Genomic DNA, 16,004 nt, shown 5'->3' on the forward strand with positions numbered 1-16,004 from the left:
TGGGGGAAAGTCAGAAACAAAATGCCATGTAACTGATACAGGGTGCAGAAAATGTAACGACTGCGAAATCAAAGCACAAGGATGACTATACTTTCATTATTTGCATGTTTGTAATTATTATTATCATTCGAAACAAACTGCAACTACAAATACAAGCCCACAGCTTTGGTGCAAGGAATTGGAAGACATTGCACTGTTAAATGGCTAATACCTTGCAGTCTTTATAATGAATGGTTCAGTTTTATCTTAAAATTAAGAAATTGGTCTTCAGAATCATTAGAAAATCATGGGGCTGCTGAATGACAGCAAAGATAGCAGGGTTTGTTTCCCAAACGCAGTGCTTCAACCTAGTCCGCTGTACCCAGTTTGAGCTCATTTTCTTACTAAATGCAGAATAAATTGGTGGGTTTTTTAAAGGGTATTTCTGTTGTATATTTTACCACAGTGGAAACGTCTGCAGTTCTGGAGGTGCACCTGGTTACAAGAGCAATAGCCCAAAAAAAAGAACAGTGAGTTTCAGAGACATCAGGCTTATAACAAAATGTCGATCTGTGTGTTTAATTAGAACTGCTATATACTATGTTCTGATAAAATACAGCTAACGCATCATCTTCTTCAAAATAATATTTGTCTGCATGATCCTACTAAACGCTTACTTCCCCCACTCCTCTTTCACCTGGTAGCTAAATATTTTTCTTGTCTTAACATCGGCTCAAATAATTTTATCTGTGCTGAGAGCGGAAATTGTGGCTGACAGCCCAGGTTTTGAATATTAGGGGAGTTAGTGGGGCACAGCCTTCCTTGCCTGAGGCCCGCGGTAACAGACCCTCATGCTGCTGAGCCGGTGTCTTTTCAGTGTTCTCAGAGTTTATTGTCACGATAGGTATTTAAATACTAGGAAACGATTAAGAAAAAAGAGTGCAAGCCCTGCTCACTGAAAAGGGCAGATGCGAGGCTAACCTGTGGCTGTTCTCCCCTAAGCCTGCTGTCATGGGACGGCTGGATACCAGGGTTTTTGGAAGTCAGCCCACAGAGCATGAGCAAGAAACCTGTGTGGACCAAAGCGAGGAAAAATAGGAGAGGCTGGGTGTCTGTCTTATTTTTCCGGAGCACTCGGGTGCAGTAATGAGTGCTCTGAAGTGGATGTAATGGCAGCTGATGAGAAATGTGCTGTCACCCCAACAGCAGAGCCAACTATCTGCAGCCTTATTTAGAAGGTTACAACTGTGACATGAGTGCTGTAGAAAAAATATGTGGAAGATATGTATGGCATTAAATATTCACCGGTTTTGAAAAGAAATTCATGTACTGTTTAGGATTTAAATATTTAGTCAGCCATGCTTGTTTCTTTCATGCAACCCTCTATTCTAAAAAAAAAAGGACAAGCATTCCCCTGAAGAAATACATCTTATTAAAAAATCATGTTATACAATTTCAAGAAAGTACTTAATACCTTTAACAGAACTGACAAGATAATTGTGATTTTTTTTTTTTATTGTTCAAAATAAATTCTGATGCATTGAGAGCAAGAATTTGCACTGTTCTCCATCTGTCATTTATGTGAAGACTGAACAAGAGAGATTTCAGTACCCTTGGCCTGAATTCAACAGATTCTATCTTTTGGAGCAAGAGCTAAGCAAGAAATACCCCTATGAAATGGTACGTTCAAGTATTCGGTCAGCAAGCGAGTTAGCTCTTTGCCTGCGTGCTCTTTTTGTACCCTCTTTTTGGTTACCTTCTCCAGGTTGTACTGCTTGCCAATGAGTACTACAGCCATTGTCAAGATATTTTACATATGGTGAGAAGGAGCGAGCTTGACAAGGTATGCCTTTGCTTTTATAACACTCATTCTGATGACAGCAAACACCTCTAAGGATAAAATTGTTTCCGTGTAGCTTATTTATGTGATGGTTTGATCTAAGGTAGATAACAATTTCTAGACAAAAGGGGCATTCAGTCAAATTATTTGGGAATTCTTAATTAACACAACATGCTCCAAGAATCTGAGTTTGTAGGCATATCCTGAGCACTGCTGGCACGTCAACAGGTCTGAGCCCAGCACAAAACACAAGGCCACGGACACATATCTTTCATTATATCCGCATATCCACAGCACAATTCTTTGTTTCTCTCCTCTTTCTTACGCTGCCTTGCGAGGATCAGCTTGTTGCCCCAGGATGCTTCCACTTACCCTGGAGCCCGGCCAGGATGGGGCCAGGCAAAGACCCCCAGCTCCACGGTCGTTCTTTTGCTTCTGTGCTTACATGTGTTGTTTTACTGAATTACGCTTCACGTTTTGCAAGTGTAAAATCTGTCTTAATTCATGAAGGACTTTGTGCGACAGGTGGAAGACTGTATCATGTCATTCTGGAGGTCTCTGCAGCCTGAAAGAATAGCACTGATGTCCTTGCCAGATGTATGCCAGCTGTTCAAAAGCTATGATAGGCAGCTCTTCAAGGTACTGTAGACACACTTGTTTGTTGTAATGATGTTATTATGTGTCTGTGTCTTTCTGGTAGTTCTACCTGAGGAGAAGGGCCAGCTGTTCGTTCTGTGCTGTACAATGGGATTTTCATTCCTACTTCAAGTCTGTTCTTTGGCTTCTTCTGAGACAGCACAGTATGGATTTTGAAAGGAGCCAGTGGAATTTGAGATAACTTCCATTTTGCTGCTACATATTCCTTTGAAAGTCCCTAATGCCAATGGAGTATGCTGTTATAAATGTGGTCTGTGGTTCTGGCATGAGGTTATGTGACTGAAATTTCAACTGATAGCTGTTCTCCAAATTACAAGAGTTGTTTTTTCCATTGAGAACACTACTGCATTTCTCTGTGACATTCCACATAGAAATATGCAGTTTTCTGATCAAAATAATCTGCTCCTTATTTAAAGCAGCTCATTAAGTAGTGTCTAGTAATTAATTCAGGAAATGACATTTTATTGTCAGGATCTTTTTCCTTCTGCTGACAAATGTAGCTTAGTTACTGCTTAATTGGAAGAAAAAAACAGGCTGCTTTACATTTACACTTAAACCATTAACACAATTTTGTTTCATGCTGCTGTAAATATCTGTAGTACACCAATCGTGTAGCTCCATGCATTTGTATTCTAGGAGATGGAGAACATCCTACTTTATGATTTCCTGGAGGAGATGCCTGTGCAACACATGAAGTCAATCAGATTGTTCAGTAAAAATGTTGAACTTTGGCTGCTTAACGCTTTGGGAGAGTTTCCATTACCACTCCAAACATCCAAATCTAAAGGTATGTTTGAGTAATAGAGAGATTTTCGTAAAATAATCTTTGCTTAAACTGCAGAGAAGATTGTGTTACAAGACTCTTACAAAAAGTATTTTAAAAACTTTGTTAGCTGATGTAACTTCAGTAGTAGTGAGGACTAGAGTTAGTTGGAATACAGTTAAAAATAGTCTCAGATAACGTGTGAGAACAAATTTAAGCCAAAATTATTCCCAATTCATGGTAAATTAAACTGCACCTGAATCTTTTTAAAGATCTGTCTCTTGTCATGACCACTTTGGTTGTGTAGATGATTGAATAATATGCAGTCTGCCCTCTGAAATTTAGGTATTGTTCTGTCTCTTCACCTTGCAAGTGGGTTTATGTAGATAAATTAATTAATGGCTATAGCATGGTTCAATATAAAGGGAAAAAAGCCATAGTCCCATAGGGAAACTATGACTTTGTCATTTGAGGAGGATTTGAAAAAAATCTGTACTATGCAAAGGTGTGTGTGTTTCTTAATATGTACGTATATATGTACATATATATGATGCTGAAGATTCTGGCTAAAACATAGCATTGCTCAGTTGCTCATTAAGTGAAAACCAGCTCCTCAGTGGCAAAGCAGTGCTTCTGTGTAGACAAAAGATTGTATTAGCATTCATGTGCTCAAGGAATACTTGCAGAAAGTCTTAATTCTGGCATTTCTTCCATTTGAATGCTTGACACAACAAACTTAGTAGTGTGTTTTTAATACGTGTGTGCATGGAAGTATATGTAATTAATCAGTTGAGACCCTTTGTGTATACATCCTGGTCTTTCTGGTTTGTACAAACTTCAGGGAAACAGGAATTTTCACTTGAAAACCATTGCCTGTCTAGGGAAGTTTGTAAGTTGCTTTATACTCGGTTTTCCTGTAACTAAGAATGAGTTACTGTATATTTTATTCTTAAAAAGGATATTCTTGGACCATGCTTGTCATCATTACAACTCATTATAAACAGGAGAAAATAAAACTAAAGAAACCAACTCCTATTAACAGTGCTGCAGAATTATAGATGCATGAAGGCGGAAATGTAAACCCTCTGAACAAAATATAGGACAGAATTAACATTGTTTTCATTCACCTTAAACCATACATGTAGAAGAGTATTAGTCTTGATTAAGAAGTACTTAATGTAAAAGAATATTGGAAGTATTTTTCCTATGTGTCAGGGGCTAACAGATGTGCAGCAAAGGAAGAACGGTGACCTGGGCAGCTTCTGCTTGCCAGCTTTAAACTGCAAGGGTCCCCAGCCCAGCGCAGCCCATAATACTGGCTCAGTGCCCCCGCTGTGCCCTCCATTAGCCTCCATACCTCCCCTAGGGATCTACTTTTAACTTAAAAGTTCTGCCTTCATTAACATCTTTTAGACTGTAAAATATTAATGATATGAAACATCTGCTGCTTCTTCTTCTTTAACAGAAGTTACAGTGTTTGTAAGAAGACTTAGGAGAAAGACAGACCTTTCTAACATGGCCAAGGTATGTTCCAGAACCCGTGTAACAAAAAAGCTGGGCATCCCATCCACTCAAGCAGTTTGGACTATTTATGAGATGCTCCACCGTAGGACAACAGCAGCAGCGGAGGTGTTCTTAGCTGTACACCGACCATGGTGCACACCATGCTCACCCTCCTCCCCATCTCTTCCCACACCATAAGTAGGCTGAGGGGGCCTTTTGCTCCTTCTGGATTCTGTGAAAGCCTCTGAGACATGGTCAGTGGTCCCCCAAGGAGAGAAGGACACAGTAGCTGGAAGGGTCAGATGCCAGTTTCCAGTATCTTTGCCCAACCATGCCAAAGCCAGTCAGATAGCACATGCTGGAGTTACTCTAAAATTGGTTTTACACAGCATCCTGACCACCCTCTCTGACACGTGCCGCAGCAGCCTGCGCAAGGGAAATCACTAATACTCTGGCTGCAGTGAGGCTGCGTGATCGAGGAGCAAGCCATGAAGTCTTGAAGGGCCCGAGACCCTCACCTTTTTCATGGATCCCAGGGATCAGCTGGCAAAATCTTCTCCATCCTCTGACCAGACAGTGTTGGAAGGAGCTCTGCAGGGTAACGTCTTCTGAACTTTTGTCCTCAGGGTCATCCCTCAGACTGGGTTTTTTCCTTGGGAAGAAAGAGACAAAAATCTCTCTAAAAATTAGTATCTCTGCTTTTTTTGCTCTACAGTATCATTCTTCTCAGCTACAGAGGTGCCTCCAGGAGCTGCATTTTTAACCCTTTGAACACTGCAAAGTAAATTGTTTCATTCAGTGCTGCATTATTATGAGGGGCTGTACCCTCCCTGCAGCGTTCCTTCCATCGGTGTCCATGGATACTTCCAAAACCTTGGGCTTTGAGGTGGTCCGGGCCACAGCAGAAGAGATAGGTCATGAATGGGAAAGAAAGCAGAATAGAACAGGTGGTATATTCTTTCCTCTCCTTCAAGCAGCAAGTACAAGATTTTCCCAACATGCTGCCTGGCTTAAATCACTACACTGTGTCCCCACAATAAAGGGGAGGAAGGGAGGGACTGTGGCTTCTTGGACTGCACAGCAGTGCCATGTTCTTCCTTAATAAACATAGCTTTTCTTTATGGGAAAGCTTCATCACCAGCAGCATACAAAACACATACCCCACTTACTGTAAAAATGTTTATAAAAACAGAAAATAATGCACAAACATGCATAGGTGTGCTACCACAGGCAAAAGGTTGACTTCTGTAAAGTGCTGAGCACTCACAGCTCCCATTTACTGCAGCAGCCCTTGGAGATACTAAATAGTTGAAAAGCTCAGCTTCATGTGCTTCTAAACGGTGCTTCTTATGCATTCGAGAACGTGATCCAGCAAGACCACAAGTGCCAACTATTCCCAGTTTGCGTTTGATTTGTGTACTCAGACTTTACATCATCCTTCTTGCTCTCGAGCCATGATGTCAAGGGGCTGGTTGTACCTCCTTCCCTGCCTATTCCTAATGTGCAGAAAAGCTGCAGGGAGTCAAAATTGGATTTACACCCTCAAGATGTAGGGCAAGAGAATTGCAGCCTAGCTGGGGGGAGCCTCTGGCTGCTCTCCATCCCCTTTACACTGTTTGACCGGCACAAAGTGAACTTGGCAGACCTGAGTATCGGGGTCAGATCTACACTTAGAGCTGAGCACATTCTGAGCCTGGTTCTTGTTCATGCTAATGAGCTCTTGGCACCGTTCTCACAAGTAGATGACGTTTGCACCTTCTCTAGAGCCTCTTTAAAATACAAGGGAAGGGCAAAGGAGTTCCAGTGTACCTGATGATTAGTCCCATCGGCAATTTAAAACCAATAGTTTCAATAAGTGAAATTATGTAAGTCTTGTAAATGAGCATCCCCATAGCCTTTCAGCGGTCACATAGCCTCTATTACAACTTCTGTTAGAGATCTTGCTAAAGCCATGGATACTGGGCTCCAGCAAAACAGGGTAGGAAACAAATATCAGCTAAACCTTCTCCTGCAAATGCATCCCCCTGTCCAACGCACACCAGAAGATGGTTAGCTGAACACCGCAGGTGTTTAAAATTTTCAGCTTGTGAGAAACATGCAGATGCTTCATGGGGAGGTGGAGGTCCCTCAGAAAGGACTGCGGAGTGCTTTAGTCAGTCAGACCTGATCCCAGGCTTGTGGGGACTTGTATTCCATTTCCCCTGGTGACCCTCCTCAGATGCTCACGTGAAGCGGGTATGAGTAGAGCAAGTGATACCTCACTCCTCCTCCACTGTACTCCCCTGCCTTCTAGCAATCCGAGATGAAGGTTATACCCACATCTTGGCATCTAATAGCTTGATTTTGGCATCCACAACATCTTGGGGTAGTGAGTTCCCAGGTTTGATAATTTGTTGTGTGAAAAAATACTTTCTTTTAATATTTTAAAAATTCTACCCTTCTTCATGCAATTCTCCCTGCAAACCTCCATCACATCCTTCCTCAGCCATTTCTATCCAAAGCTGAAGTTTATCTCATTTTCTCACATAGGAGTCATTTGATATTTCTAATCATCCTTCTCCGTTTTCTCTGTCTAAAAACGCACCTGGAATTTCAGCTAGAGACTGATGGTCAAAGCAGGGAGAGTGCTCCTAATGAGAAGAAGTACTACGGAGGAGCTCTGCAGCTGCAGCCTCTGAACGGTGTAACCACACCGGCCCTTGTAGAGTACTTTGCAATACTTTAGCCACCTGGTGAGAAAAAAGGAACAATTTTGGCAGGGTCAGCATTCAAAAGAAAAAAAAAAAAGTAACTTTCCCATCATGTGTAGATAAAGCAGGCTGACAGCTGCTACTACCTGGACATGCAGAAGTAATTAGAGCATAAAAAGGTGCAAATTCCCTGCGAGAAAGGAATGTGAATATGATGCTTATCATTTCCTGGGGCTGATTCCTGCCTCTGGTAAGCTGTATTTAAGTGTTGTCAGAGCTGGCTCTCAGTCATTTAGAGAATTATATTTAGTATAGTGAAGTGCAATGGCTAAAGGGACCACTCTAAAACACTGGGGCACGGAGCCAGGTGCTAGCAGCGTATTGAAGATACCGACCCTGGTAGTTCCCAGCCTTTGGGTCGTGTGTTCGTGTTGCAAGCAGCAGGTCTTCTTCTGACGCTGGAAACTCCAAGTAAAATAAGAAAAAATACTTTAACTTACCTGAAGGGAATTACCGAGTGAGAATGAGAGTGCTTTTGGTATTTCAGTAAAGCTAGCAGAGTGATGAAAAAGAAAAATGGCCAGACTGGGGATTATGTTTGCAAACAAATGGGCAGCTGCATTCACTGTTGTTTGTGGGGTCACGGTAAGCACCTGGTGAATGGGATTTGCTACAGTGTTTATGATTCCTGAAGTTTTTCTGAATTTTACAAAAATTACTTTTTCCTCTGGAAGGCCAAACTGGACACGGATTATTCATATAAAAGCCCGAAATTCAACAACGGCTTTAGGATCTTGCTAATTTCAGTATAGAAGTGAGAGGCTAAATGTATGGATTAACAAATTTTAACAGATTCAGGTTTAATTTCCTTCACTGTTTTCATCATTGCATCAAGAATCTGAAGCAATACTGTGTGATATTAGCAATTAATTAAAAAAAAAGTGAAGAGATGAGGATCAAATGTTGGGCTGAAAATTGTTTGCAAAATCTATGTGAGTAATACTTTTGGGGACAATATGAAGCCAGGTTCATTCACAAATGACTCACAATCAGATAAATGGGATAAAATCCCAACTAATATTATTTTAACTAATACCATATTTCTAATGTTATTTTTACATTCCTAAAACTTTGGGCAACTTGAGAAAACTTGCCTTTGAATTTAATGGAAACAGGTACTAAGGATAGGTAACACTGAGGGAAAGTTGGCCCTGATACACCATTCCACGTTTTAGACAAAATACCATTACTTGGCGTAACTAAATAACTCTAGGCAAAACCCAGTGCCCAGGCAATTGCCCAGATACTTCAAGCATGTTAGCCATGTCTGTTCCATCACAGACAACGACACAGTGTCATTGAGAAGAATATCTCCAGAACACAAAACTCTTGAAGACAACTTAAGATTCATCTCCTTTGATTTTTTTTTTTTTTTTTTTTCCCCAGTTCGGAGGCTGGTTATATAAAGTCTAGTATTGAATAAGGGAAGCTGTTTGACCGAGCTAAGGCCTTGAGAAAATGAAAGGCATTAACTGTTTTCTTATTATGTATAGACAATGAGAACAGTCTTGACCAGCAACAGCAAAGTCACTGTTCTGCGATCAGACTTGCATGCTGTCATCGATCAGGGATTTCTGGATATGCCTGGAAACCTCTTTCAAAAGAAGTTTAGGAGTCTGGAGGAGCTGCAGAGCGACATAGAACTCAAATGTAATATTTTTTTTTTGCTTTATTTTGTCTATCCGCTTAAGCCCTTGCTTGCCATTGTTAAAGCTCCAGTGTTTCCTCTTGTTTATTCATGGCATCTGCCCTAATGGGAATTACAGTCTTGCTGTAACCCGAAGTGCTGGAAAAGAGCCAATAAAATTGAGAATGGAGCATGTAATATTATCCTTCTAACTTTAAAGGTTAAGAATGAAAGGCTTTCCATTCCGACTCTCTCTTAAAGCTTTCTGTGGCAGCAGGAGTGGGGTTTGTGTTACTAAATTATATATCTTCTGGAAAAAGTTTGACAAACAAGGATATTAATTTTTTTATTGTTTTCTTTGACAAAAAAAGAAGTTTTCAAGCATCGCATTTCACTTTTTCCTCTGTTATTAATCAAAGTACACAAAATCCTTTCTTGTGGCCAGATTTTAACACATTGTATGCTGACCTGGATGACGACTCAGCCTTTCAGCTTTTGTGTTCTTTCGCTGTATTGCAGCTTGTGGGATCGATGCTATGCTGTAAACAATAAAATACACAGTTTGTATGCAGCCATGACATAATGCATTTGCCAACTTAATGAAAAGGGATGGGACATAATAGCAAGTTAATTTTTAGATTAATGGGCTTCCATTTAAATTATTAGCAAGAGACGGGCAAGTTGGACCAGGCTGTGCACAGAACTGATGGGGGAGAACCTCAGCTTTTTGTTCCCCGCCCATCACCGACTCACTTGCTGACAAGGGATGTGCCACGGCCTTTCTGTGACTGCTTTCAGTGGGAATAATAATTTGCCTTCTTCACAGAACCATCAGGAGAACCATTTAAATAATATTCATATATATCTTAAAAATCAAAACCACTGCGCAGAATGCTCTTATTACATTTGCTCATTATATTAATATATATTCATGTTATATTAATATAATGATATAACTCTTTCCAAGGTGGATTTATTCCATTCTCTGTTTTCATTGCTTTTCCAAACTGTTATTTATAATAAGCAAGGTTTCACAGACCCTATCCATGTGCCTTCTTGAAGGAAGATGTCTCAGTTAGAAGGGTATAAATTCAGAGAGGTGTCATAGTGATGATGTACCTTTTGGCACTGGGTGGTAAGTTCCAATCTTTTGGGGGAACAGCTGCACTGATATGTGGCAATATTATCTATATCTCTATTGGTCTACAGAATATTCTGCGTTTTCTGTTATTGTTTTAAGACTGCTTTTTCCCCCTCAACAGGTAAACCAAGATTTATTTTCTTTTTTCTCAACCGCATAAAATCTCAGAGAAGTAAATTGGTATTGCATATAACCAAATTCCAGCTTTCACATTAGAAATGTTTATTCTTGACACCTTTGCCATGATGACTAGGTCAGTGCAGGTATGGTGGAAATGGACAGAAACATGAATTCTGACTGATTTCGAAGTACGGCACTATTCCTCACTAAAGGAATAGTATAATTATATTAATCAAAATGCTATAAACAGATGTCTTAATATATTTTAAGCTAAAGAGATAAGAAAAAAAACCAGCTAAGAACTGCAGAAACAAACCAAAAAGCATGCCAATCACTTCAAGTAATGATGTCCTTTCTATATTTCATAGGTTTGAACGACTTAATGTCTTTGCTGGCACCTTCCACAGATATTCGGGTTCTCCTGAACTGTGTGTCTTCAAATCTTCAAGCTTTTATCATTCAGGTATAAAATTAATTTAATAATTTCAGAAAAGAAAGAGTGATCATATCATTTATCCTGCTACATGCTGACTGTCACTAGTCTGCAGGAGCTATATTGAACACTAGCAACCTGACCAGACTGCAGATTTGCTTAAATACAATTTATGCATACTGCAGAAAAAGGGAGAATTAATTGGCATACAAAAATTCCATCTGTGCAAACAACTATGAGCATATTTCTCTGCCTATATCCACTCGGGTGGTTTCAGTATCTCTTCTCATTTCATAGAGACATAACAGTTCCTAATAAAGCAAAATTCAGAAGAAAAATGTTAGTAAAAATGAAGAGAACACTTCATGATTCCTGAAATCATTGATTCATGAAACTGTTGAGTTTTAGCAGGTGGGAGGAGAGTGATAATTTCTAGTAAAATGTCTTCAGCTCTGTGAAAGATTCAAGTATGATCATCCTCGCATATGAACCTTTCCATAGGTTACCAGCTCTACCACCCCTGTTCCATCACTGATTCAGAATTAGGCGTAGCTTCATGGTACTGCTGCATTCGGTTGGTTGCCAGACCAATTAACTCGGGTCTGGGCAATGGTTAAAGTTTTTTTGTTTTTTTCCCCCCTTTCTGAAGAAGTAGGGTAAACTGTACTTCTTTAGCTCGATTATTTCCTTTTCAGTTTTGGTTTTGGGGGGTTTTTTGTTTGTTTGTTTTAAATTAAGAATAGGACTTTGCAGTTCTCTGCTGCCTTCATCTCATAGAACCCTCAGCTACCTCATGGGATGGCAGAGAGAAGATGGAGCAGGACTTTTCCTGGGGGTTCACAGTTATAGGGCATAAGGCAATAGACACAAGTTGCAGCAAAGAAAATTTCCAATAGATAAAAAGAAAAAAAAATTACCATGAGAGTAGTTAAGCACAGGAAGAGGTTACCCAGAAAGGCTGTGGAATCTCCATCGTGGAGGTATTCAGAACTTGGCTGGACAAGTCCTGAACTGAGCTGGCCATGCTTTGGACAAGGGGTTGGATTAGATGATGTCCAAAGATCCCTTTCAACCTAAGTTATTTTAGAATTCGAACAAAAAACCCTGTTTGTTCTACCTTTGTATGCAGTCTGTACAGGGAAATAGTCTGCAACACAATAAGGAATTCTTTTAACTGACTTTATCATAAAGCAATTTTTTTCTCTACCTGCAGCCAAGCAGGAGTAAAGAGGAGTTTAGAAAACTGGCATCAGATTTCCAGCTGAGATGGAGCTTCCTCCTGAGCGCAGTAAGCAAGGCTATGACCCTCAACTACGCGGACAGTTTTGGTAAGTAGGATCTTTGTGACTCTCATCTGATACGCCTCTCCGTGTCCCGAGGTGGCAGAGGCACCAGATCATTTCAACTGACAAAAATTCACGCTACAGTCCATAAGGGCTTCACTTCTTCCTACTCCCTTCCTTGCATCAAGCAGCACCATTCACCTGGGGATGTGGCTAGGCAGGTCAGGGAAATGAAAGGGTTAGTTTTCAGCCAGATCTGTTTTCTGATCCAAACTCTTAGGATGAGCAGAAGGGAGAAAGCAGGAGCCTGCAGCTGGAGATGGAGGGAAGGGCAGGACTCCCTCTTTCGGCAGAAGCCATCATTTGTCTGTGCAAATATGGGGAACAGCAGCCCGAGGTGTGAGCCTCCCTGTGTGATGGAGAGCTGGGGCCACTAGTTTCCCAAACCATAAAAATTCCAGATCTCTCAAGCGATAGCTCCCAGTCCCTCGGGTTCTTCCCGTATCATATAGCCAGAGCAGAGCCACTGCGCTAACTACTTGCCGAAAAGGCAGTTAGTTCTGACAACAGCTATATGCTCCTTCTTTTTCCTTATGCCTTACGCTGACATAAGTGCTTGCCTAGCCAGAAGCAAGCCTGTTTAAGGTGTTCAACTGACTGAAAACTAGTTACTGCTTTAGCTGGGTTAGTTTTCTCTCCATTTTAGGGCTCTGAGCTGTCAAGCATCAAATCCGTCATACACCAGTGCAAGGCAGAAGCAAAGGGACTGTGCAGTCACATTCACACAAAGTGGCTTGAAGTGGTACAACCACAGCTTGAATCAGTTCAATCTCTTCCCTTTCTATATTGCATCAACCCTACCTGCATTTCTCTTCATTTGTAAAACCTTTCAGAGGGTCGCTCTCTATTATTCATTCTGCAGAAATGCACCATCTCCTGTGAGTAGCATCTGATCCCAAACTGTATAACCCGCTTTTTAAATTTTCAAAGAAGCACCTTCATATTTTTTCCTCTTCCTTTGGATAGGGCTTCACACAAATAGCCAAAGAAAACCTCATTATCTTCTTTGAAATTCCCCTTCAAAACCGTACTTTCATGTGTTTCCTACAAAGACATAACAAGGGGGTGTGTTAGGGTTGTTGCCTTTTGTATTCTTCAGTATTTTACTCCTGCTAATGTCTGTGTTTGTGCACGTATGTGAGCACCCCTTTTCTGCATCTAGCTGCTCCATTTTGCCTTATATTTAGATTGAAAACTGTCTGGAGCGGGATCACAGTTTTGTTCTGTGTCTGCGAGGAACACAGCACAGCAGGATCCCTTGTCCATCAGCTGCTGCATTACAGTGATAATAAAATAATCGTTCCTTTCTCTCTCTCCAGAGGAGTTCTGCACAAAACTCTCCAATGTTACATGCAGTATTTTGGGCAATGAGGAAATTAAGAATGAATTCCAAGAACAGCACTGGAAGCATAATGTTTATTGAAATTCCCCACAATGATGAAATCCTCTTCCCTCTTTCCACCACAAGAAGAGTTTCATGAATTGCCTCCCTGTTCTGCAGCTGTCGGTGACTGGGGACACAACTGATGGAGAGCATCCCCTCCTCTGCTGAGCCGTCCTTAAACTAGTTACAAATGATATTTGCATCCCACTTATGACAGTCTTCCTACTATACTTCAGTAGCACTGAGATTGAACTTATTCTCACATATGAGAGAGTTAAAAAATGTCTTTAAATCTTTCTCTGTGATGCTCCAATTAATTTGATCAGTATTATCTTCTTTCTTAATACCTTTGGTTCTTCAAGACGTTGGGCAATATGACCTAACAATGTCAACCCTTCTTTCCCGTGCTTCTGTTCCGGTAGGATATTGAGTTTTAGAGGCCAAAGCTGAAGCCTTTTTGTTAACAAGCCATCTGGTGTAAAAGTTCTGTACTCAGGGTCATTGCTTTTCAGAAATTTTTTAAATCTCAGCATTTCTTGCAGGAATGGTGGGCAGCCTGTAGGTCGAAATATGTAGCATCCACACTGAGGAAACAAAATTACTCAGGGAAATGTGTGAGTGTCATGTTAATGCAGTGTGCCTGCCCCCCAAAATAAACCACACACCAGTAACCAGACCCAACCTTACTCCTGTCTGGTGCACCTTGCCTTGGAGCTCGGCATATCTGGCACACATAATATGCTGGCATACTCACACCTCTGAATTTAGGATTGACTTGTACCCTTTTCCAGCCCAGCCTCCACATGGGTGATGCCCAAGTGTGGTCGGAGGAACCATGCAGTTACCCCCCTGTAAGGCACGTCAGCCTGTCCACCTCCATTTCCTTTACTGGTCTCCCTTTGGAGGCATTCAGGGATGTAAAGCTGAGCTGCCCTGGCTGGACAGTGACCTGCGAGTTCCTCTTTTGAAAGCAAGCTGCTTCAACCTACTACCTCTTCACAACTGTGTCCCTCTCTATTATCCCAAGGGACAACTGGAGTTGTAGCTTTTGTTTCATGCTTAGTCTTATTGAACATATTGAAAACACCTGTAAAACTGTTAGAAACACTCATGGACTACTAGTGTCAGGTCTTTATAGTTTGAACTCCAAGTATAAAAGTCTCTTTCCTTGTCCTGTAGATAAACAAGTACTTCCACTTACTTTGCTAGAATTTGAAGATTCGCAAAAGGAGAAACGGCAGAAGCAGCAGCTTCTCAGACACATATAACATCAAAAGAGGCAGTAATTTTCATTTTTAAAGCTCTGTAAACCTTGGTCATTCATGTAAAGTTTGGTATCTCCTTGTTGATGTCCATGTAAACACGTTTGTGGGATGCAGAGGTTATGAATTGCTTGATGAATTCCTATGCAGATTTATGGCATGGAAGAAGACTGACTTTTTACTGGAAGGGCTTTCAACTAAGGTATGATTCAAAAGTCAATGGCCCCAGTGATTCTCTCCTGGCTTTTAGCAGTTACGCCCCCAAGCTGCAAGGTAGGCCATTTAATGTCATGGACACAAGACATACAGACATCTGTAGGAGGGTTTGCTTGGGAAGAGGTGGAATGATTTCTCTGTCCAAGGGGAGAATGGGGATGATATGTGGTTGTTGATAAGCTTTGTAGTAGCAGTGAACGTGGGGAAGAACTTGAACAGGAAAGTGAATAAACACAAGGAGACTTTCCTCACTAGCTAAAATAAGGGGAAAAGGCTTTTGCTTATGTTTAAAATCTGCAGTTGGTGCCTATTTTGCTGTGATATTTGGAAGTATGTAATTTGATGAGTGCTGGTCTGCTACTTTGTCTAGCCCATTACAGTAATAAAACCCTTCAAAAGAAGAACACATCATGGAGATAAGCAAATGAAGAGGTTGTTAAAATTGTGGGTTTTTTTCTTTAAACCTAGGGTCCTGGCATTTGTTTCATTTGCTACTCATGGACTTTGTGGGTCACATTTTCCTGTCCTATATAGAGGAGGATGGAGACGAAAGTTTCTGGGTCGCAAAGCAAAATGAGTCCCCTGTTCTGTGGGTTTATGACCCCAGCCATGTCTGGGGCTATTTTGAAGAGGAGCAACCTCAAGCCACTGCTCCACAGACAGCTCTCGTAACTTTGATGCAGAGCCAGAGTAACTTCGGATTAAGCAACGTTCTTCCAGAGTTCTGAGTTGTTTGGTGGACACAGCCACAGCGAGCAAGGTGAAATAAACATTAACTTTAAAGAAAATTATCAAAAGTTATAAATTGGGTTAATTGGGAGGGATCAGAAGGGGTGTGGTTGTTTGCGGGGTTTTATGTGTGTAAAGTAGAACTAATGAAATCCAGGTTTGCATGGAGCTGTGTCCAGTGTCACCTAAACCTGAAGCCACAAAGCACCTTCCACAGCCCCCACCTGCCCAGCAATCCTATCGAGGGATGGTCATCT

General features: G+C 41.1%; 1 protein-coding gene across 1 annotated transcript in view; it reads left to right on the forward strand.

The window, feature by feature from the left end:
- The window catches only part of RFX8 (regulatory factor X8), a 28,835-nt gene extending 13,089 nt beyond the window's left edge, over positions 1-15,746 (forward strand). The window contains exons 6-15 of the mRNA XM_075057411.1: positions 446-509; positions 1,525-1,659; positions 1,745-1,822; positions 2,345-2,458; positions 3,113-3,263; positions 4,705-4,763; positions 8,986-9,142; positions 10,749-10,843; positions 12,027-12,141; positions 15,487-15,746. Coding sequence (XP_074913512.1) covers positions 446-509; positions 1,525-1,659; positions 1,745-1,822; positions 2,345-2,458; positions 3,113-3,263; positions 4,705-4,763; positions 8,986-9,142; positions 10,749-10,843; positions 12,027-12,141; positions 15,487-15,746 — 1,228 coding nt within the window. The remainder of the gene's footprint in view (positions 1-445; positions 510-1,524; positions 1,660-1,744; positions 1,823-2,344; positions 2,459-3,112; positions 3,264-4,704; positions 4,764-8,985; positions 9,143-10,748; positions 10,844-12,026; positions 12,142-15,486) is intronic.
- The last annotated feature ends 258 nt before the right edge of the window (positions 15,747-16,004 follow it).

Source organism: Buteo buteo, chromosome 25 (assembly GCF_964188355.1).
Source record: "Buteo buteo chromosome 25, bButBut1.hap1.1, whole genome shotgun sequence".
In the NCBI taxonomy this organism is placed as follows: domain Eukaryota; kingdom Metazoa; phylum Chordata; class Aves; order Accipitriformes; family Accipitridae; genus Buteo; species Buteo buteo.